This window comes from Scyliorhinus canicula, chromosome 9 (genome assembly GCF_902713615.1).
Source record: "Scyliorhinus canicula chromosome 9, sScyCan1.1, whole genome shotgun sequence".
Taxonomy (NCBI): Eukaryota; Metazoa; Chordata; class Chondrichthyes; order Carcharhiniformes; family Scyliorhinidae; genus Scyliorhinus; species Scyliorhinus canicula.
In genome coordinates, this window is record NC_052154.1 from 70,354,827 (window position 1) to 70,371,842 (window position 17,016).

General features: G+C 48.0%; 1 protein-coding gene across 1 annotated transcript in view; it reads right to left on the minus strand.

Annotated features, from left to right (window-relative positions):
- The window catches only part of slc12a3 (solute carrier family 12 member 3), an 89,735-nt gene that overhangs the window by 25,448 nt on the left and 47,271 nt on the right, over nt 1–17,016 (minus strand). Inside the window, exons 10-13 of the mRNA XM_038806874.1 lie at nt 8,925–9,032; nt 5,113–5,236; nt 3,252–3,353; nt 1,391–1,546 (exon numbers count right to left, since the gene is read on the minus strand). Of these exons, the coding sequence (XP_038662802.1) occupies nt 1,391–1,546; nt 3,252–3,353; nt 5,113–5,236; nt 8,925–9,032 (490 nt within the window). The remainder of the gene's footprint in view (nt 1–1,390; nt 1,547–3,251; nt 3,354–5,112; nt 5,237–8,924; nt 9,033–17,016) is intronic.

The following is a 17,016-nucleotide window of genomic DNA, read 5'->3' on the forward strand; positions in this document are numbered from 1 at the left end:
CAATTTAGTGTGGCCAATCCACCTAGCCTGCACATCTTTTGGGTTGTGGGGGCAAAGCCCACGCAAACACAGGGAGAAGAATGTGCAAACTCCACACGGACAGTGACCCAGAGCTGGAATCTAACCTGGGACCTCGGCGCCGTGAGGCCGCAGGGCTAACCCACTGTGCCACCGTGCTGCCCTCGGACAGAGATGAGGAGAAATTTATTCTCCATGGGAGAATTTGTTACCACAGGAAGTAGTTGAGGCCAAAACATTGTGAGCGGGATTCTCCGCCAGCGGAAATTTCCATTGCGCTGGCAGCGCACCCACGCCCGCGGGTTTCCTGGGGTCATGGGGCGACCACAATGGGAAATCCCACTGGCAGGTGGCAGGAATGGGGAATCCTGCTGCCGGCGAGGGCATGGCATCCAGGAAAACATCGCTGGAGGACTGGAGAATCCCACCCAGTATGTTTTTAAGAAGCAGTTAGATATAGCACTTAGGGCAAAGGGGATCAAAGGATATGATGAGGAAAGTGGAATTAGGCTATTGAGTTGGATTATCAGCCATGATCTTAATGAACGGCGGGGCAGGCTTGAAGGGGTGAATAGCCTCCTCCTACTCCAATTTTCTATGTTGGCACCCCTGAAACAAGAGGCGATCATGTTCTTGCTTCTGAGCACTAGTTAGTGACCTACCCTGATAGAGGTCTACAAAATTATGAGGGGCATAGACAGAGTAGATAGTCAGAGGCTATTTCCCAGGGTACAGGGGTCAATTACTAGGGGGCATAGGTTTAAGATGCGAGGGGCAAGGTTTAGAGGAGATGTACAAGGCAAGAAGGTAGTGTGTGCCTGGAACTCGCTGCCGGTGGAGGTGATGGAAGCAGGGATGATAGTGACGTTTAAGGGGCATCTTGACAAATACATGAATAGGATGGGAATAGAGGGATACGGACCCCGGAAGTGCAGAAGATTTTAGTTTAGATGGGCAGCATGGTTGGCACAGGCTTGGAGGGCCGAAGTGCCTGTTCCTGTGCTGGACTTTTTTTTTGTTCTTTGTTGTTCTTTACTCTGCAATGTGCATGTTGGGCGATGAATGCATCATATTTTACTCTGATACTTGTCACATTTGAATAACCTGCGTATCCTTGCTGTCTAGGCTCACATTTCAGTAGTAACCACTTAGATGTGGAAACAGGGCTATTGGTGACTGTGGGATTTCTGTACAAGTTAATACTTTCAGAAAAAGGTAATTTATTTATTTGTGCCACCCAACCACAAAGAAAACTGAAAAGCTGAAAGTTGCTCCAGAGACCCAAATAAGTGAGCACTGGATTAGTATGGCATTTGGTATAAAACAGAATGTAGTAATAATACTTACACACTGACAGCTTCCCTTCACTTACCAGGCTTTTTGTATAATGCGTAAGCCAGAAGGAAGCCAACAATTCCAATAGCAATGAGGGCAGCCCACCACGTCAGTAAGAACATGATAACCACTGAGGTTACTGCACAGGACAGCGAGGCCCACTTGTTGTAGTATCTGAATGAGGGTCTCCAGCCTTTTAGAAACATAAAGCAAAATCTATCATTTAAAAGTGGTGTGTGTGATCAGCGCTCACCGAGAGGCTGGATAGCTGGGGGTTCTTTTCTTTGGAGCAGAGAAAGCTGAGGGGGGGGGGGGGGGGCGTCATCGAGGTGTACAAGATTATGAGGGACATAGATAGGGTAGAAAGGGGGAAACTTTTCACCTTATTAGAGGGATCAACAACAGTTAAGGAGCATGAGGTTTACAGGAGATTTGAGGAAAAACATTTTTGCCCAGAGGGCGGTGGGAATCTGGAACTCACTGCCTGAAAGGGTGGGAGAGGCGGAAACCCTCACAACCTTTAAGAAGCATTTAGATGAGCACTTGAAACACCAGAGCATACAAGGCTACGGACCAAGTGCTGTAAAATGGGATTAGAATAGAAAGGTGTTTGATGGTCGGCATAGACGCAATGGGCTGAAGGACCTCTTCCACTGCTGTATGGCTTTATGACTCGAAGAAATTTCATTTGTTTGGCTAACCTGCATGGCCAGATTATACTGTTTTGTTGTTGATGGTCTCTTAGCTGCCCTCAGAAATAGCCGACAAGCCACTCAGTTCAAGGGAAGCTAGGGATGGACAACAAATGCTGGCCTTGGCACACATCCCATGAAAGGATAAATACACTGAAACCTACAGGGACATTTCCAACACATTACTTTTTTCTTTTTCCTTTCATGGGATGTGGACATCGCTGGCAGGGCCATCCCCAATTTCCCTTGAACTGAGTGGCTTGCTTGAGGGCAGTTAAGTGTCAATCACATTGCTGTGGGTCTGGACTCACATGTAGGCCAGACCAGGTAAGGATGGCAGATTTCCTTCCCTAAAGGACATTAGTGAATCAGAAAGGTTTTACGTCAATCGATGATAGATTCATGGCTACTATTACCAAGACTAACTTTCAATTTCAGTTTTTATTAATTGAATTCAAATTCCACCAGCTGCTGTGGTGGTATTTGAACCCTTGTCCACAGAACATTAGCCTGGGCCTCTGGATTGCATTACCACCACACCATCGTCTCCTCCTAACTTATATTAACTGGGATATGATTCATCCCACTGAAAGGTGGTATTCACCGACAACAATATGCCCATAGTGCAGTAAAACACACAGTACCGGGAATGTATATAGGTTATTTACAAAGAGAAAATAACAGATAAAAATATAATTTGCAGAGCATAGAGGGAAAAATTCACCTTCAGGAACAATTATAATTAATTGACAGAAAATCACATCATTTTAAGAATACGATGCTTCCGGAGGTCCCTCACCCCCACCCCACTATTTTTACTGTTATTTTTGAGAAATTTTAGGTTTTTTAAAATGGCGTTCATTTCTTCCTGCGAATGTTTAGTTTTTTAAAAATATGTACTTAAAACCCACATTTTCTCTTCAGAACTCAGAAATAATGATGGCTTCTGAACCACAAATGCTTTTGCCAGGTGGGTGAGCAACCGCAGGAAGGAAATGGAAAGCAGCGGTGCCCACAGTGCGCGTGAACTTGAATGTTAAACAGGCAACCACAAACTGGGGAAAGAGAGGGAGGGTGACATAATCGCACATGGTTTATCCCTAGTTTCTGACACATTTCTGTTCTTAATACCTCACCTGATGCCAGAAATAATGACCAAATCCACAATACAACGTCTCAAGACATAAGGAAAAATTGAAAACCTGCCTGGGGAGTTGGTAGCTGAAGCATGGAAGCAGCTAAAATTGATGAGAGCGTATGAGCACAGGAAAAAATTGGAGATGATGGGAGCGATCGTATTCAGTTCCGCTGCATGAAAGAGAACATAGCATTGGTTACATGTGCTTTAGGGCCTGTTGACACAGGACTTTTAGAATCCATTGCCTTTTGTTTAGAGAATTGTATCATTTCCTTGAATCATGGTTGTATTGTCCCCGAGTCTTGACATGACACAACTAAAGACTTTGATCGTATGTGTGGTTTGTATATCTGGGAACTTCTCTCTCCAAACTATTGTTTTATTAGGTGTTTCCATAGCAACAGTCTCTCTGCAGAACCTTCATGGCTCTGGAGAACTTTTCAGCAAGTAACAGCTTGAAAAGAAGAATTTTCTGGCCTTTGGGATTCTCTTTTCCCACTGGCAGCACACACCTGCCCCGGGTTTCCTGGTGGCGTGTGGTGGCTTCAATGGGAAATCCCAATGACAAGCGGTAGGAAGAAATTCCACTGCCATCAAACAGCACGCCACCTAGAAACACGCAGCTGGGGGGACCGGAGAATCCAGCCCATAATCTCTAACTATTATATTCAGTCATTGTTCTTCGAGAAAGCTTGCCTTGTAAAGAAAATTCCATAAATTTCTAGAAGAGCTTAAAAAACATGCCAGGCGGCACGATGCCGCAGTGGTTAGCACTGCTGCCTATGGCGCTTAGGACCCAGGTTCGATCCTGGTCCTGGGTCACTGTCTGTGCAGCGTTTGGACATTTTCCCCGAGTCTGCATGGGTTTCACCTCCACAACCCAAAGATGTGCAGGGTCGGTGGATTGACTACCTTAAATTGCCCCTTAATTGGAAAAAAATAATTGGGTTCTCTAAATTTATTTTTTAAATAGCTTAAAACATATGCACTCCAACCACTCCTTCATATCTGTGAGTAAATTAAAGAGCACACAATGTTTTATGCAATATATTATTCGATATTTTAGTTCAAAATTAAAGGGCGCGGTTCTCCGCTCCACGCCGGGTGGGCGAATCACGGGAGGGCCGCTCTGGCACCCCCCGCAATTCTCCCACCCCCCCCAAAATGGTGTGTCGCGTTTTGCGACACGCCGCTCGGAGAATTGCGGGTCGGCGTGAATCACGGCGACCCGCAATTCTCCAATCTGGATGGGCCGAGCGGCCGGCCGTTCCCGACCAGTTCACGCCGGCGGCAACCACACCTGGTCGCTGCCGGCGTGAACATGGCACCAGCAGCTGTTTTGTGGCTTGTGGGGGGCGGAGAGGGGAATGAGCACCACGATCGTGCTCGGGAGGGGACTGGCCCGCGGTCGGTGCCCACCGATCGTCGGGCCGGCGTCTCAACGGGACGCACTCTTTCCCCTCCGCGCCATTGCAAGATCAAGCCGCCACGGCTTGCGGGGCAGCGGAGCGGAAGATGGCAGCCGCGCATGCGCGGGTTGGAGCCGGCCAACCTGCTCATCGGCGGCTGACGTCACTTAGGCGCGCCGGTCGCATCATTCTCGGCGCGTCGGGCCTTGACGCCAGCGACAAGGCCCCGCGGCCGAGATTCACAGCACGGCCGTCCCAGCCCCCCGGGGGGAGGGGAGAATAGGGGGCCAGGAGCGGCCTCCGACACCGTTGTGAACCTCACCAGGTTTCACGACGGCGTGGGGCCTTGCGGAGAATTCCGCCCAAAGACTTTGGAATTTCATATCCATTTTTCACATTTGAACTAAACAAATCTTGCCATCATTGCCTCTGATATCACCCGACACAGGTATGGCTTAGTGCAGGTACAGTTTTGGACTTCACCCGTCTAAGATCAGAAAATATATTATGAGATACTTACCAATGAGAATGAAACCAACAGCAATGGCATAGGTGAGGAGGTAACTATAAATGGGCTCGCTGTTCTTCCCATAGCCTTTCCCAAAAAACCCAATACCAGGGTATAGATTGTCCTTGCACAGGCACTGTCACGAGACAAAGGTGAAAAATATTGGTTCAAGTGAACCACCAACTTTCATGCAATAAATAACTTTGAATATTTGTTCTTTTTTTGTTATAAAAATGTTTTTATTCTCCATTTTCACATTTTCCTCCAAAATTTACACCCCACCCACAAACAGTAAACGGTAACAAATACAAAATCAATCCCCTTAACAATAACAACGATCCCATCCTCCCACCACCCCAAACAACGGCCCACCTGTCAATATATGCATCCAATAAAACAAACCCTCCCACGGTGGAAACAAAAAACAAAGGAGAAAAAGAAAAAAGGTGTCTGGGACCGCCCATGGTCACCATAGAGTCCACCTGCCCCGCCCCACCCCCACACTCAACACCGTCCAACCTCTGGAAGAGTGCCACACATGATACCCAAGAGTTGCAAACCAACCCCCCCCCCCCCCCCCCCCCTCCCCAACTACTCCCCCCACTGCCTCTTGTAAAACTCCTTTCCCCAACCTCGATTCCTTCCCCCCAACTTTCCATCCTGGCTAGACCGCTCGGACCCTGTTCCGCCAGGCTCCGATGGTCGCAGCCCCTTCCCCCACCTCACTCCCGTTCACTGGCCGGCTTAGACCCCGCCCGGGTCCCTTTCCCCCTTGCCCGACCCTAGGAAAGCCCAGAAATCACACACACCCCGCATATCCACCTACGCCCCATAGAGCCCTCACTTCGAGTGAAGGTCCCATCACTTCCCGTGTCCAAATATATATAACATCGGCTCCTTTAGCCCATACACACGCATGCAGTGAAACAAAAAAAAAGAAGAAAATACAGTCATGAGGTTACATCGGCACATGGCCATTTCTCAGTTCTGCCACAGTCCTTCTGCCTTCGCAAACTCCTCCGCTGCTTCCACCGCTCCAAAATAAAAGTCCTTGAGCTTGTAAGTCACCCTAAGCTTTGCTGGATATACAATGCCGCACTGCACCTTGCTAATGTACAGTGCCCTCTTCACCCACAGCCCGCTTCCTCGCCAGCTCTACCGTAAAGTCCTGGTATACACGTATACCAGCTCCGGCCCACTGCACCACCCGCTTCTGATTGGCCCAGCACAGGACCTTCTCTTACACACTGTACCTACGGAAGCACAGAGTCACTACCCTTGGCGGCTCACTCGCCTTCGATACAGGCCTCCACGACCGATGAGCCCGATCCAATTCATATTGGGAGGGATCCTCCCCCTCCCCCAATAGTTTCGCCAGCATTGCAGCAAAATACTCAGTCGGCCTCGGCCCTTCAACTCCTTTGGGCAGCCCCACAATCCTCAAATTCTGTCGCCTGGATCTGTTTTCCTGGTCTTCCCTTTTTCCTCGCAGATCCTTGTTAATCTCCATCATCTTCCGCATCTCCATCCCCATCGACGTAAGTTGATCACCATGCTGCAATAATGTCTCCTCTACTTCCTTCAGCGCCTCACCTTGCTCCCGCACCTCCGCCACTGCGCTCGCCACCGCCGTCATCACCGGGGAAATTGCCTCCTCCACCAGCACACTCAAAACCTCACTTATCTCCTTCCTCATTGTCTCCATGTATTTTGTAAACTGCCTTTCGATTTCTGCAGCAATCACCTTATTTATCTCTTCAGCCGTAAGCAATGCGGCCTCCCCGGTGCTCCAGCCTCCATTTTCCTTGGTGACCCCACGGTGACCTTTCTACTCCCCGACGAACTTTCAACTGTTTTCACAGGCGTTTTATTTACTGGCCCGCGACATATCCCTTCCCCGTGCTTTCACCTGGCCTTCACCGCCTTCGCTGCCCCTAGTACCAGGTGTCAATCCCTGACAATGCCGTTCCCGAACGAGAGCCCTCCAACGCACGGCTGCCTCCCGCCCACCGTCACCAGAAGTGAATATTTGTTCTGATGGTAGATATTGTCGGACAAGAGCCTTCACTCCAATGATGGTCTCTGATCCAACATATAGAGTATAGTATATAAAACTGGGAGTGAATCACAAGTTTGGAACTTCACACGAACAAGTAAAAAAAGAATTGTTTATAAACATCATCCCAACCCTTGAAATGGTTTGGGGTCTTAACTCTCAACATGGTTTGCCATATATAAAATAGACTTCAAAAATTCCGGTACTTCATAGTTGTTAGGACATGACAATGCAGGACTGTATAATAATGTTTATTGAAAGATGTTCTGTTCCTTTGTCTACCAGAATCTAATTCACCATGGGTTACAGCAGATCACTGTACAATGGTATCAATAGTTTTGTACCAATGAGCCATATCGTTTGTGCGCGTTTGGTATTATTTAAGTCACAACACGTGAACTGGATGTTCACAATGTTATAAAAGTCAGGATAAAAGAACGCGGAAAATGGCAGGTGCTTCAGAAAACAAAGGTGATGGAATTGGTTTTAGACTGCAGCACAGACAGCCGATAGTAAATAGGCAACCTGCTTTGCATTCTGCACAATTATCTTTTTTGAATGGAATGGAAAACTGGTGGAGCATAAAACAAGAGGCTGGTTCCCCATTACCCATCACGGCTGAGAGATGTTTCACTCCCAACGTTCCTTTATTCTGCATTTTAATGAGTTCCCAGAAGAATAGAAACCAGTAACTAAGACCTTTTCCCCCATTCCAATTTGATATAACTAGATCAGTGTTACTCTGCACATTATAGCAATAACAACTTGCAATTATAAAATGCATTTAACAAAAGTCAAACATTCCACAGCATCTATTACAGACTAATGATGTTCGGCTGACTGGAACATCGCTGGAATGGTACATTATAGCTTAAATCTATCCTCTGTACACAATGGAATGTTAGTTTCAGGTGGGTTAATACAGTACCGATCGGGCGACATGGTGACGCAGTGGTTAGCACTGCTGCCTCACTGTGCTGAGGACCCGGGTTCGATCCTGGCCCCGGGTCACAATCCATGTGGGGTTTGCACATTCTCCCCGTGTCTGCACTGATCTCACCCCCACAACCCAAAGATGTGCAGGGTAGGTGGATTGGCCACGTTAAATTGCCCCTTAATTGGAAAAAATGAATTGGGCAAACTATTCTTAATACCCTCTCACAGAAAGTTTAGTCAATGTATGCTTAAATACACAAAAACATGTGCATTTTTAGAAAACAACAATGTTTTGCATGATCTCTACAAGTTAATATTTGGAGGAGAAAATAGTTGCTGATACAAAGTATTTAGAATTTAGAACAGTACAGCACAGAACAGGCCCTTCGGCCCTCGATGTTGTGCCAAGCAATGATCACCCCACTCAAACCCACATATTCACCCCATGCCCTTAACCCAACAACCCCCCCCCCCCCCCCCCCCCCCCCCCCATTAACCTTATTCTTTAGGACACTACGGGCAATTTAGCATGGCCAATCCACCTCACCCGCACATCTTTGGACTGTGGGAGGAAACCGGAGCACCCGGAGGAAACCCACGCACACACGGGGAGGACGTGCAGACTCCACACAGACAGTGACCCAGCCGGGAATCGAACCTGGGACCCTGGAGCTGTGAAGCATTTATGCTAACCACCATGCTACCCTGCTGCCCCAAATGTGATAACTAATTGTTATCAATGACTTCCACGATTCTAATTGAACAACATTACTCAGATGTACCACAGTTAAATTAGCAATGGCAGTTGAGTATCTTCAGAAATATTTGATACCTGAAAGACTTTGGGGGCAGACACGAGGCAGGCAAGAGCCGAGGAAAGGGTAGCTCCAAAGATCCCAGCTGTAATCAAAGGGCCAAATCCAGAAACCAGTCTCATAGTCTTTAAAGAATAAGAGGGAAAAAGATTGTTACTTCATCAAAAATACTGGAATCACATTACTGTCATACAAGTTGCCTTGATCTCAAATGAGCTGGAAAATACCCATGGTGCACCACTCGCTAACGACATTGATCTGCAGGTGTACTGTAGGTCTGATAGAAAGTGACCACAGCACAACATTCACCATTCACTGCAGCTGTGAAACCACAGACGTGCTCTAGATTTGATGATGTAGAATTGCCTGCCAATAGTTTCTCAGTGAAAAGTACAGCCAACTGTAAGATCGGGGTAGAACGCCTCCACAGGGATATAAACAGGTTAAGTGAGTGGGCAAAAGATTTGGCAGATAGTGTATAACATGAGCCCACGTGGCACGAAGAACAGGAAAGCAGCATATTATTGAAATGGGGAGAGATTGCAGAACCCGGTGGTACAGAGGATCTGGGTGTCCCGGGACACGAATCACAAAGTTAGATTGAAGCTACAACAGGTGAATTACATAAGGTAACTGAAATATTGACATTTATTCCAATATCACGGGAATGGAATATGAAAGTGGGGGAGTTTTACTGCAGCTCTGCATGGCCTTGGTGAAACTCAATCTGGAGTACTGTGTACAGTTCTGGTCTCCTTGTTTGAAAAAATATATAATTGCATTAGAAGCCAATCAGAGAAGGTTCACGTGACTCATTCAGGGGATCTGGGGCTTATTTTATGAAGAACGTTTGATCAGGTCAGACCTCTATCCATTGGGAATTTAGAAGAATGACAGGTGATTGTATTGATTCATACAAGATCTTGAGGGCACTACACAGGGTGGACACCAGCAAGATATTTTCTCTTGGATTGGATTGGATTTGTTTATTGTCACGTGTACCGAGGTACAGTGAAAGTATTTTTCTGCAAGCAGCTCAACAGATCATTCAGTACATGGGAAGAAAAGGGAATTGAACAGAATTCAAGAAAATACATGAGAATACATAATAGGGCAACACAAAATATACAATGTAACTACATAAGCATTGGCATCGGATGAAGCAGACAGGGTGTAGTGTTAATGAGGACAGTCCATAAGAGGGTCATTTAGGAGTCTGGTGACAGTGGGGAAGAAGCTGTTTTTGAGTCTGTTCGTCCGTGTTCTCAGACTTCTGAATCTCCTGCCCGATGGGGTCTTGTGGGGGAAACTAGAACTTTGGGACATAGTAATAAGAGGTCTCCCTTTTAAGACAAAGATAATAAGATTTATTTTTGCGTTGATAGTTATGAGAGCATGGATCTCTCTTCAGCAGAAGATAGTGGAGGCTGGTATTACAATCCCAGACCAGACCCCAACAGTGGCTAGGATACTGGACCGAAACTCCAATATGTTAGCTTATTTTAAAGACTGTACGGATGGTAGATTCGCTCCAGGAGTGATTGCATGAAGAAATAGGGCTTGGTTATTTTTAAAACAAAACTTTCTTATAACTATTATATTAAACTTTTTAAACTTCACACCCTAAAAAAAAACACAGCTTGCAATTTACACCTTAAACACTACTATTCAATTTCCCATTAACTTCTTTAATAAATTTAGAGTACGCAGTTTTTTTTTCCAATCAAGGAGCAATTTAGCGTGGCCAATCCACCTACCCTGAACATGTTTGGGCTGTGGGGATGAAGGCAGATTTTTGAGAGACAACAGTCATGGAGGGCAGAATGGAAAGTGGAGGTGAGACTACAACCAGATCAACCATGACCTTATCGAATGGTGCAGCAGGACGAAGGGCTGAATGGCCTACTTCTGCTCGGCATTCCTAACACAGCAAAACTCTTCAATCTATACATCTGTCTGTTGAGTTGAAACAAGGAAAGTTTTCAGGTTTGATGGGCCATCGTTGTGGAATATGTTGATGTCCTAATATATAATCCAGAAGATTGCGGAGATGGACGAGATAAAAGGCACAGCGGTATATCGGCCCAAGATTAGGAGCAGCAACTCGCGGTGGACAGAAATTGAAAGAGTCAAGTCCGAGCAGAAATGAATGAGCCAACAGAAGCTGCGAAAACTCACATCAGTACAGGTGGCACGTATTGAGGTAAGAAACTAAAATAAAGAACTAGAATAATTAAATCTAGTTTAGGAAAAAACACAAGAGTTTAAGTTTTTAATGTGTTTATAAAGTCTTAAAGTTTCATTGATGGTCATTAACATAGTGACATGGCAGGTCACCTCCAACCCATCAGTACATCCTGCTCCAGTCAGGAACTACTGAACATTTTTTGTGTCCTGGACAACCACACGGGCAGGAAGAGATCACGCTCTCGCGGTCGGAGCCCGAGCAGTGGTAGGTGTCACCACGGCTTATCTGGGAGGCTGAGAGCCGTGTGGATAGCATGCTTCTGGATATAGTCATCTCTGCAGCTTAAGGGTGAGCAGGCAAAGAGGCAACGGCCGACTGCCAGGCGGCCAGGGTGGACCAGGAAGGTAGTGCAGGTGTCACCTGTGTGCATCTCGCTCGCTAACTCGTAGTTAGCTCTGAACATTGTGAGGGTGATGTTACCTCTGGGGAGTGCAGCCAGTGCTAAATCCACAGTACTACAGACAGTACAGGGGAAACAGGAGGGAGAGTCAGTACAGGGGAAACAGGAGGGAGAGTCAGACAACAATTGTGATTTGGGATTCAATGGTCAGGGATAAATGATTTGGAGGAAAATGTAACTGGTCTGATTAGTAAGTTTGCAGACGACACAAAGGTTGGTGGAATTGTGGATAGCGATGAGAACTGTCAGAGGATACAGCAGGATTTAGATCGTTTGGAGACTTGGGCGGAGAGATGGCAGACGGAGTTTAATCCAGACAAATGTGAGGTAATGCATTTTGGAAGGTCTAATGCAGGGAGGGAATATACAGTGAATGGTAGAACCCTCAAGAGTACTGAAAGTCAGAGAGATCTAGGTGTACAAGTCCACAGGTCACTGAAAGGGGCAACACAGGTGGAGAAGGTAGTCAAGAAGGCATACGGCACGCTTGCCTGCTTGCCTTCATTGGCCGGGGCATTGAGTATAAGAATTGGCAAGTCATGTTGCAGCTGTATAGAACCTTAGTTAGGCCACACTTGGAGTATAGTGTTCAATTCTGGTCGCCACACTACCAGGAGGATGTGGAGGCTTTAGAGAGGGTGCAGAAGAGATTTACCAGGATGTTGCCTAGTATGGAGGGCATTAGCTATGAGGAGCGGTTGAATAAACACGGTTTGTTTTCACTGGAACGACGGAGGTTGAGGGGCGACCTGATAGAGGTCTACAAAATTATGAGGGGCATAGACAGAGTGGATAGTCAGAGGCTTTCCCCAGGGTAGAGGGGTCAATTACTAGGGGGCATAGGTTTAAGGTGCGAGGGGCAAGGTTTAGAGGAGATGTACGAGGCAAGTTCTTTTACACAGAGGGTAGTGGGTGCCTGGAACTCGCTGCCGGAGGTGGCGGTGGAAGCAGGGACGATAATGACATTTAAGGGGCATCTTGACAAATACATGAATAGGATGGGAATCGAGGGATTCGGACCCTGGAAGTGTAGAGGATTGTAGTTTAGTCGGGCAGCATTGTCAGCGCGGGCTTGGAGGGCCGAAGGGCCTGTTCCTGTGCTGTACTTTTCTTTGTTCTTTGTTTTGTTGTTGAAACATTTCTGCAGCTGTAGAGACGATTCCAGAATGCTCACTGGTACTAAGCTCAAGGGTGTCACTGAACAGCTGCAGGGCACTCAGATGGATGGGGTGTGGTGTGCGTGCGTGTAAGGGGTGTGTGCGATGTGTGATGCGGGCTGTGTGTGGTGTGTGATGCGGGCTGTGTGTGGTGTGTGTGCAGGGTGTGCGTGGTGTATGTGCAGGGTGTGCATAGTGTGTGTGCAGGGTGTGTGTGGTGTATGTGCAGGGTGTGCATAGTGTGTGTGCGGGGTGTGCATAGTGTGTGAACAGCCAGAAGTCACTGTCCATACAGGTGCATTAGAAAAGAAAAAGGACAGCATGAGGGCTCAGTGGTTAGCACTGCTGCCTCACGCTGCTGAGGACCCGGGCTCAATCAGGCTCCGGGTCACTGCCGTGTGGAATTTGCACATTCTCTCCGTGTTTGCATGGGTCTCACCCCCACAATCCAAGAGATGTGTAGGCTAGGTGAATTGCCCACGGTAAATTGCCCCTTAATTAGAAAAAAAAGAATTGGGTACTTTAAATTTTTAAAAGAGAAATAAGTTGCATAAAGTATCGAGAGAGACAGCTAGATCAGAGTAAGAAACAACATAAGATTAAGTGGGGTCAGAGGCAATGCAATAGGGTCAAAATTCGGTTTACAGTGCATGAAGAATGGTAAATAAGGTGTATGTGTTTCAGGCGCAAACAACCATATGGAAATATAATATTCCGGCATTAGTGGAGACCTGGTTCAAGAAAGGACAAGATTTGGTACAAAGTACACCTGAATATAAGGTATTGAAGAAAGTTAGACATGGTGACGTGGGCGGCACTGTGACACAGTGGTTAGTACTGCTACAGGGCCGGCTCAAGGCACCGGCAACTCGGGCGACTGCCCGGGGCGCCATGTGCTCGGGGGCGCCAGAGACTCGGGTCCCGCGCATGCGCAGTTGGGCCGGTGCCAACCAGCGCATGCGCGGTGGCCGCCCGCCCCCAGGGCGGCCCCCCGGCTCGGTCCGCCCCCCCGCTCAGTCCCCCCCGCCCCGCCCTCGGGTCCGCCCCCCCCGCCCCGCCCTCGGGTCCGCCCCCCCCGCCCCGCCCTCGGGTCCGCCCCCCCGCGTCCGCCCCCCCGCGTGTCCGCCCCCCTCTCGGGTCCGCCCCCCCCGCCCCGCCCTCGGGTCCGCCCCTCGCGTCCGCCCCCCCCCTCGGGTCCGCCCCCCCGCGCCCTCGGGTCCGCCCCCCCCGCGGGTCCGCCCCCCCCGCACCCTCGGGTCCGCCCCCCCCACGGGTCCGCCCCCCCCGGGTCCCCCCCCCTCGGGTCCGCCCCCCCTCGGCCTCGCCCCCCCGCCCCTCCTCGGCCTCGCCCCCCCCCCCCCCCCCCCCTCGGCCCCGCCCCCCCCTCGGCCCCGCCCCGCCTCATCCACGCCCCTCCTCGCCCCCCCCCCTCCTCGGCCCCGCCCCCCCCCCCCCCCCAAGGGCGCCGAAGTTCAGCTTGCCCGGGGCGCCAGCAACCCTAGAGCCGGCGCTGTACTGCTACCTCACAGTGCCAGGGACCCGGGCTCGATGCTTTTGTGGAATTTGCACATTCTCCCCATGTCTGTGTGGGTTTTCTCCGGGTGCTCCAGTTTCCTCCCACAGTCTAAAGATGTGCAGGTTAGGTGGATTGATCAGGGTAAATTTCCCCTTAGTGTCCAGTGATGTGGGGTTACAGGTATAGGGCGGGGGATTGGGCCTAGGTAGGGTGCTCTTTCAGAGGGTCAGTGCAGACTCAATGGGCCAAATGGCCTCCTTCCACACTGCAGTGATTCTATGAGAGACAGACGAGTGGCAGAATTGATTAAGGAAAATATTACAACGCTGGGGAGTATTATGTATTTATATTGAGTTTTGTTGCTGCATTCAGCAGTATGCATTAATATATGCATGTTGTCATCCTTAGTAACATCACAGGTTGCTAGGGCGAGAATCTGCCAGAGTGAAGCAGCATGGCAAACACACCGTGGAAATAAAGCTCCATTAGTTTACGACCCTCTGTACTTCCTCACATAGGTTCGCCACAAACAACACAAAAAACTGGTGATGAGGACTTCAAACAGCACTTGCTAGCCACCCAGAATAAATTAACAGAAGTCGGGTAAGAATACTTAGAGCAAAGCTCTCTCATGTGCTCTGGCCATAACGGGAGAGGTGGACGTGAGTAGCAACCCTCTGCAGTGCAATTATAGAGCTATGGGTGTTTAAAACAGAGGCTGAAACTCCAGTTGTTGCCTTGTTTAAACGGAAAGAGCAAGGTAGCTGCTGAAGACATGTTGCAAAGTGTGCACACGGGGACCCTCCTTTAGCAAGGAAATGGGGGGAGTTTTTGATGCCATCGGACCCTTCGATGAAAATGTGGAGCAATGGAGCGCTTATACTGAGAATTTTGACTATTCTGCGCAGACAGACAAAATGACAGAAGATATTAGGGTTCCTAGGTTCCTGAATATGTTGGGAGGGAAAGAAGTTCAATCGCGTCAGAAGTTTAGTGCAACGGGAGAAGCTAGGTACTGAAACATATGAACAAACTCTAGCAATCCTGTAAGCACACTATTTGCTGGAGCCTTTGGCGATTGTGATTGCAGAGCGCTTCAGATTCCACAAAAGGAAGAAGGAGGAATCAATTGTGCAATTTGTGGCTGTAGTAAAAAGACTTGCAGTACGGTGAGTGAGTTCGGTGATGTGATGAATGATACAATTCGGGACAGATCGGTCTGCGGTCTCTTAAGTGATGCAATTCAGAAACAGTTGCTAACCAAGATTGCTGTTTCAATGGAGATGGCTGCAAAAGAAGCTCAGCGACTGAGTTCAAATACTCAGATACACAAAACGTGGGCTGAATTGGCACCCAAGAGTTTTGAAACTCGTACATGTCACCAATGCGCGAAGCCAGGGTATTCAGTTGCGGAATGCTGGCTTATGGATATAATATGCAGAAGCTGTGGGAAAAAAGGTTACATAAAGCATGCCTACTGGAAGCAAAAGCAAGCTATGTGCAAAAATAATGAGAAGCAAGAGTAAACCAAAACAACATGTATACAGAACAAATGAAGAAGTGTTCATGCTGTGTAAAGGGGTCGAGAGAAATAAGGCGACTCAGTCTGAATATAAATTGTCTCAGATTGTGTGAGCCGTTGCTGGTGCTATGAATAGATATTGGGTCACTCCACTGCTGCATGGAGTCGACTGGGGCAGCAATCTCGCTGGTGCCAGAGACTGGCTAAAAGGAAAAACTCAAGCACATCCCCTTGAAACCTTCAAGAATAGTGTTGAAGACACACACTGGTGAAGTGGTTCCATTGAAGGACCGCAATGTACCTGTGCAACATAATGGGAAAACAGCAGATTTGTCTTTATTTGTATTAAAAGGCAATATCCAGCACTGATAGGAATAAAAGAATGACTAGGGTAAGAGTAGGGCCAGTCAAGGACAGTGGTGGGAAGTTGTGTGTGGAGGCTGAGGAGATAAGCGAGATACTAAAAGAATACTTTTCGTCAGTATTCACTCAAGAAAAAGATAATATTGTGGAGGAGAATGCTGAGACCCAGGCTATTAGAATAGATGGCATTGAGGTGCGTAGGGAAGAAGTGTTGGCAATTCTGGACAAGGTGAAAATAGATAAGTCCCCGGGGCCGGATGGGATTTATCCTAGGATTCTCTGGGAAGCCAGGGAAGAGATTGCTGAGCCTTTGGCTTTGATTTTTAGGTCATCATTGGCTACAGGAATAGTGCCAGAGGACTGGAGGATAGCAAATGTGGTCCCTTTGTTCAAGAAGGGGAGTAGAGATAACCCCGGTAACTATAGGCCGGTGAGCCTAACGTCTGTGGTGGGTAAAGTCTTGGAGAGGATTATAAAAGATACGATTTATAATCATCTAGATAGGAATAATATGATTAGGGACAGTCAGCATGGTTTTGTGAAGGGTAGGTCATGCCTCACAAACCTTATCGAGTTCTTTGAGAAGGTGACTGAACAGGTAGACGAGGGTAGAGCAGTTGATGTGGTGTATATGGATTTCAGTAAAGCGTTTGATAAGGTTCCCCACGGTCAGCTATTGCAGAAAATACGAAGGCTGGGGATTGAGGGTGATTTAGAGATGTGGATCAGAAATTGGCTAGTTGAAAGAAGACAGAGAGTGGTAGTTGATGGGAAATGTTCAGAATGGAGTTCAGTTACGAGTGGCGTACCACAAGGATCTGTTCTGGGGCCGTTGCTGTTTGTCATTTTTATAAATGACCTAGAGGAGGGCGCAGAAGGATGGGTGAGTAAATTTGCAGACGA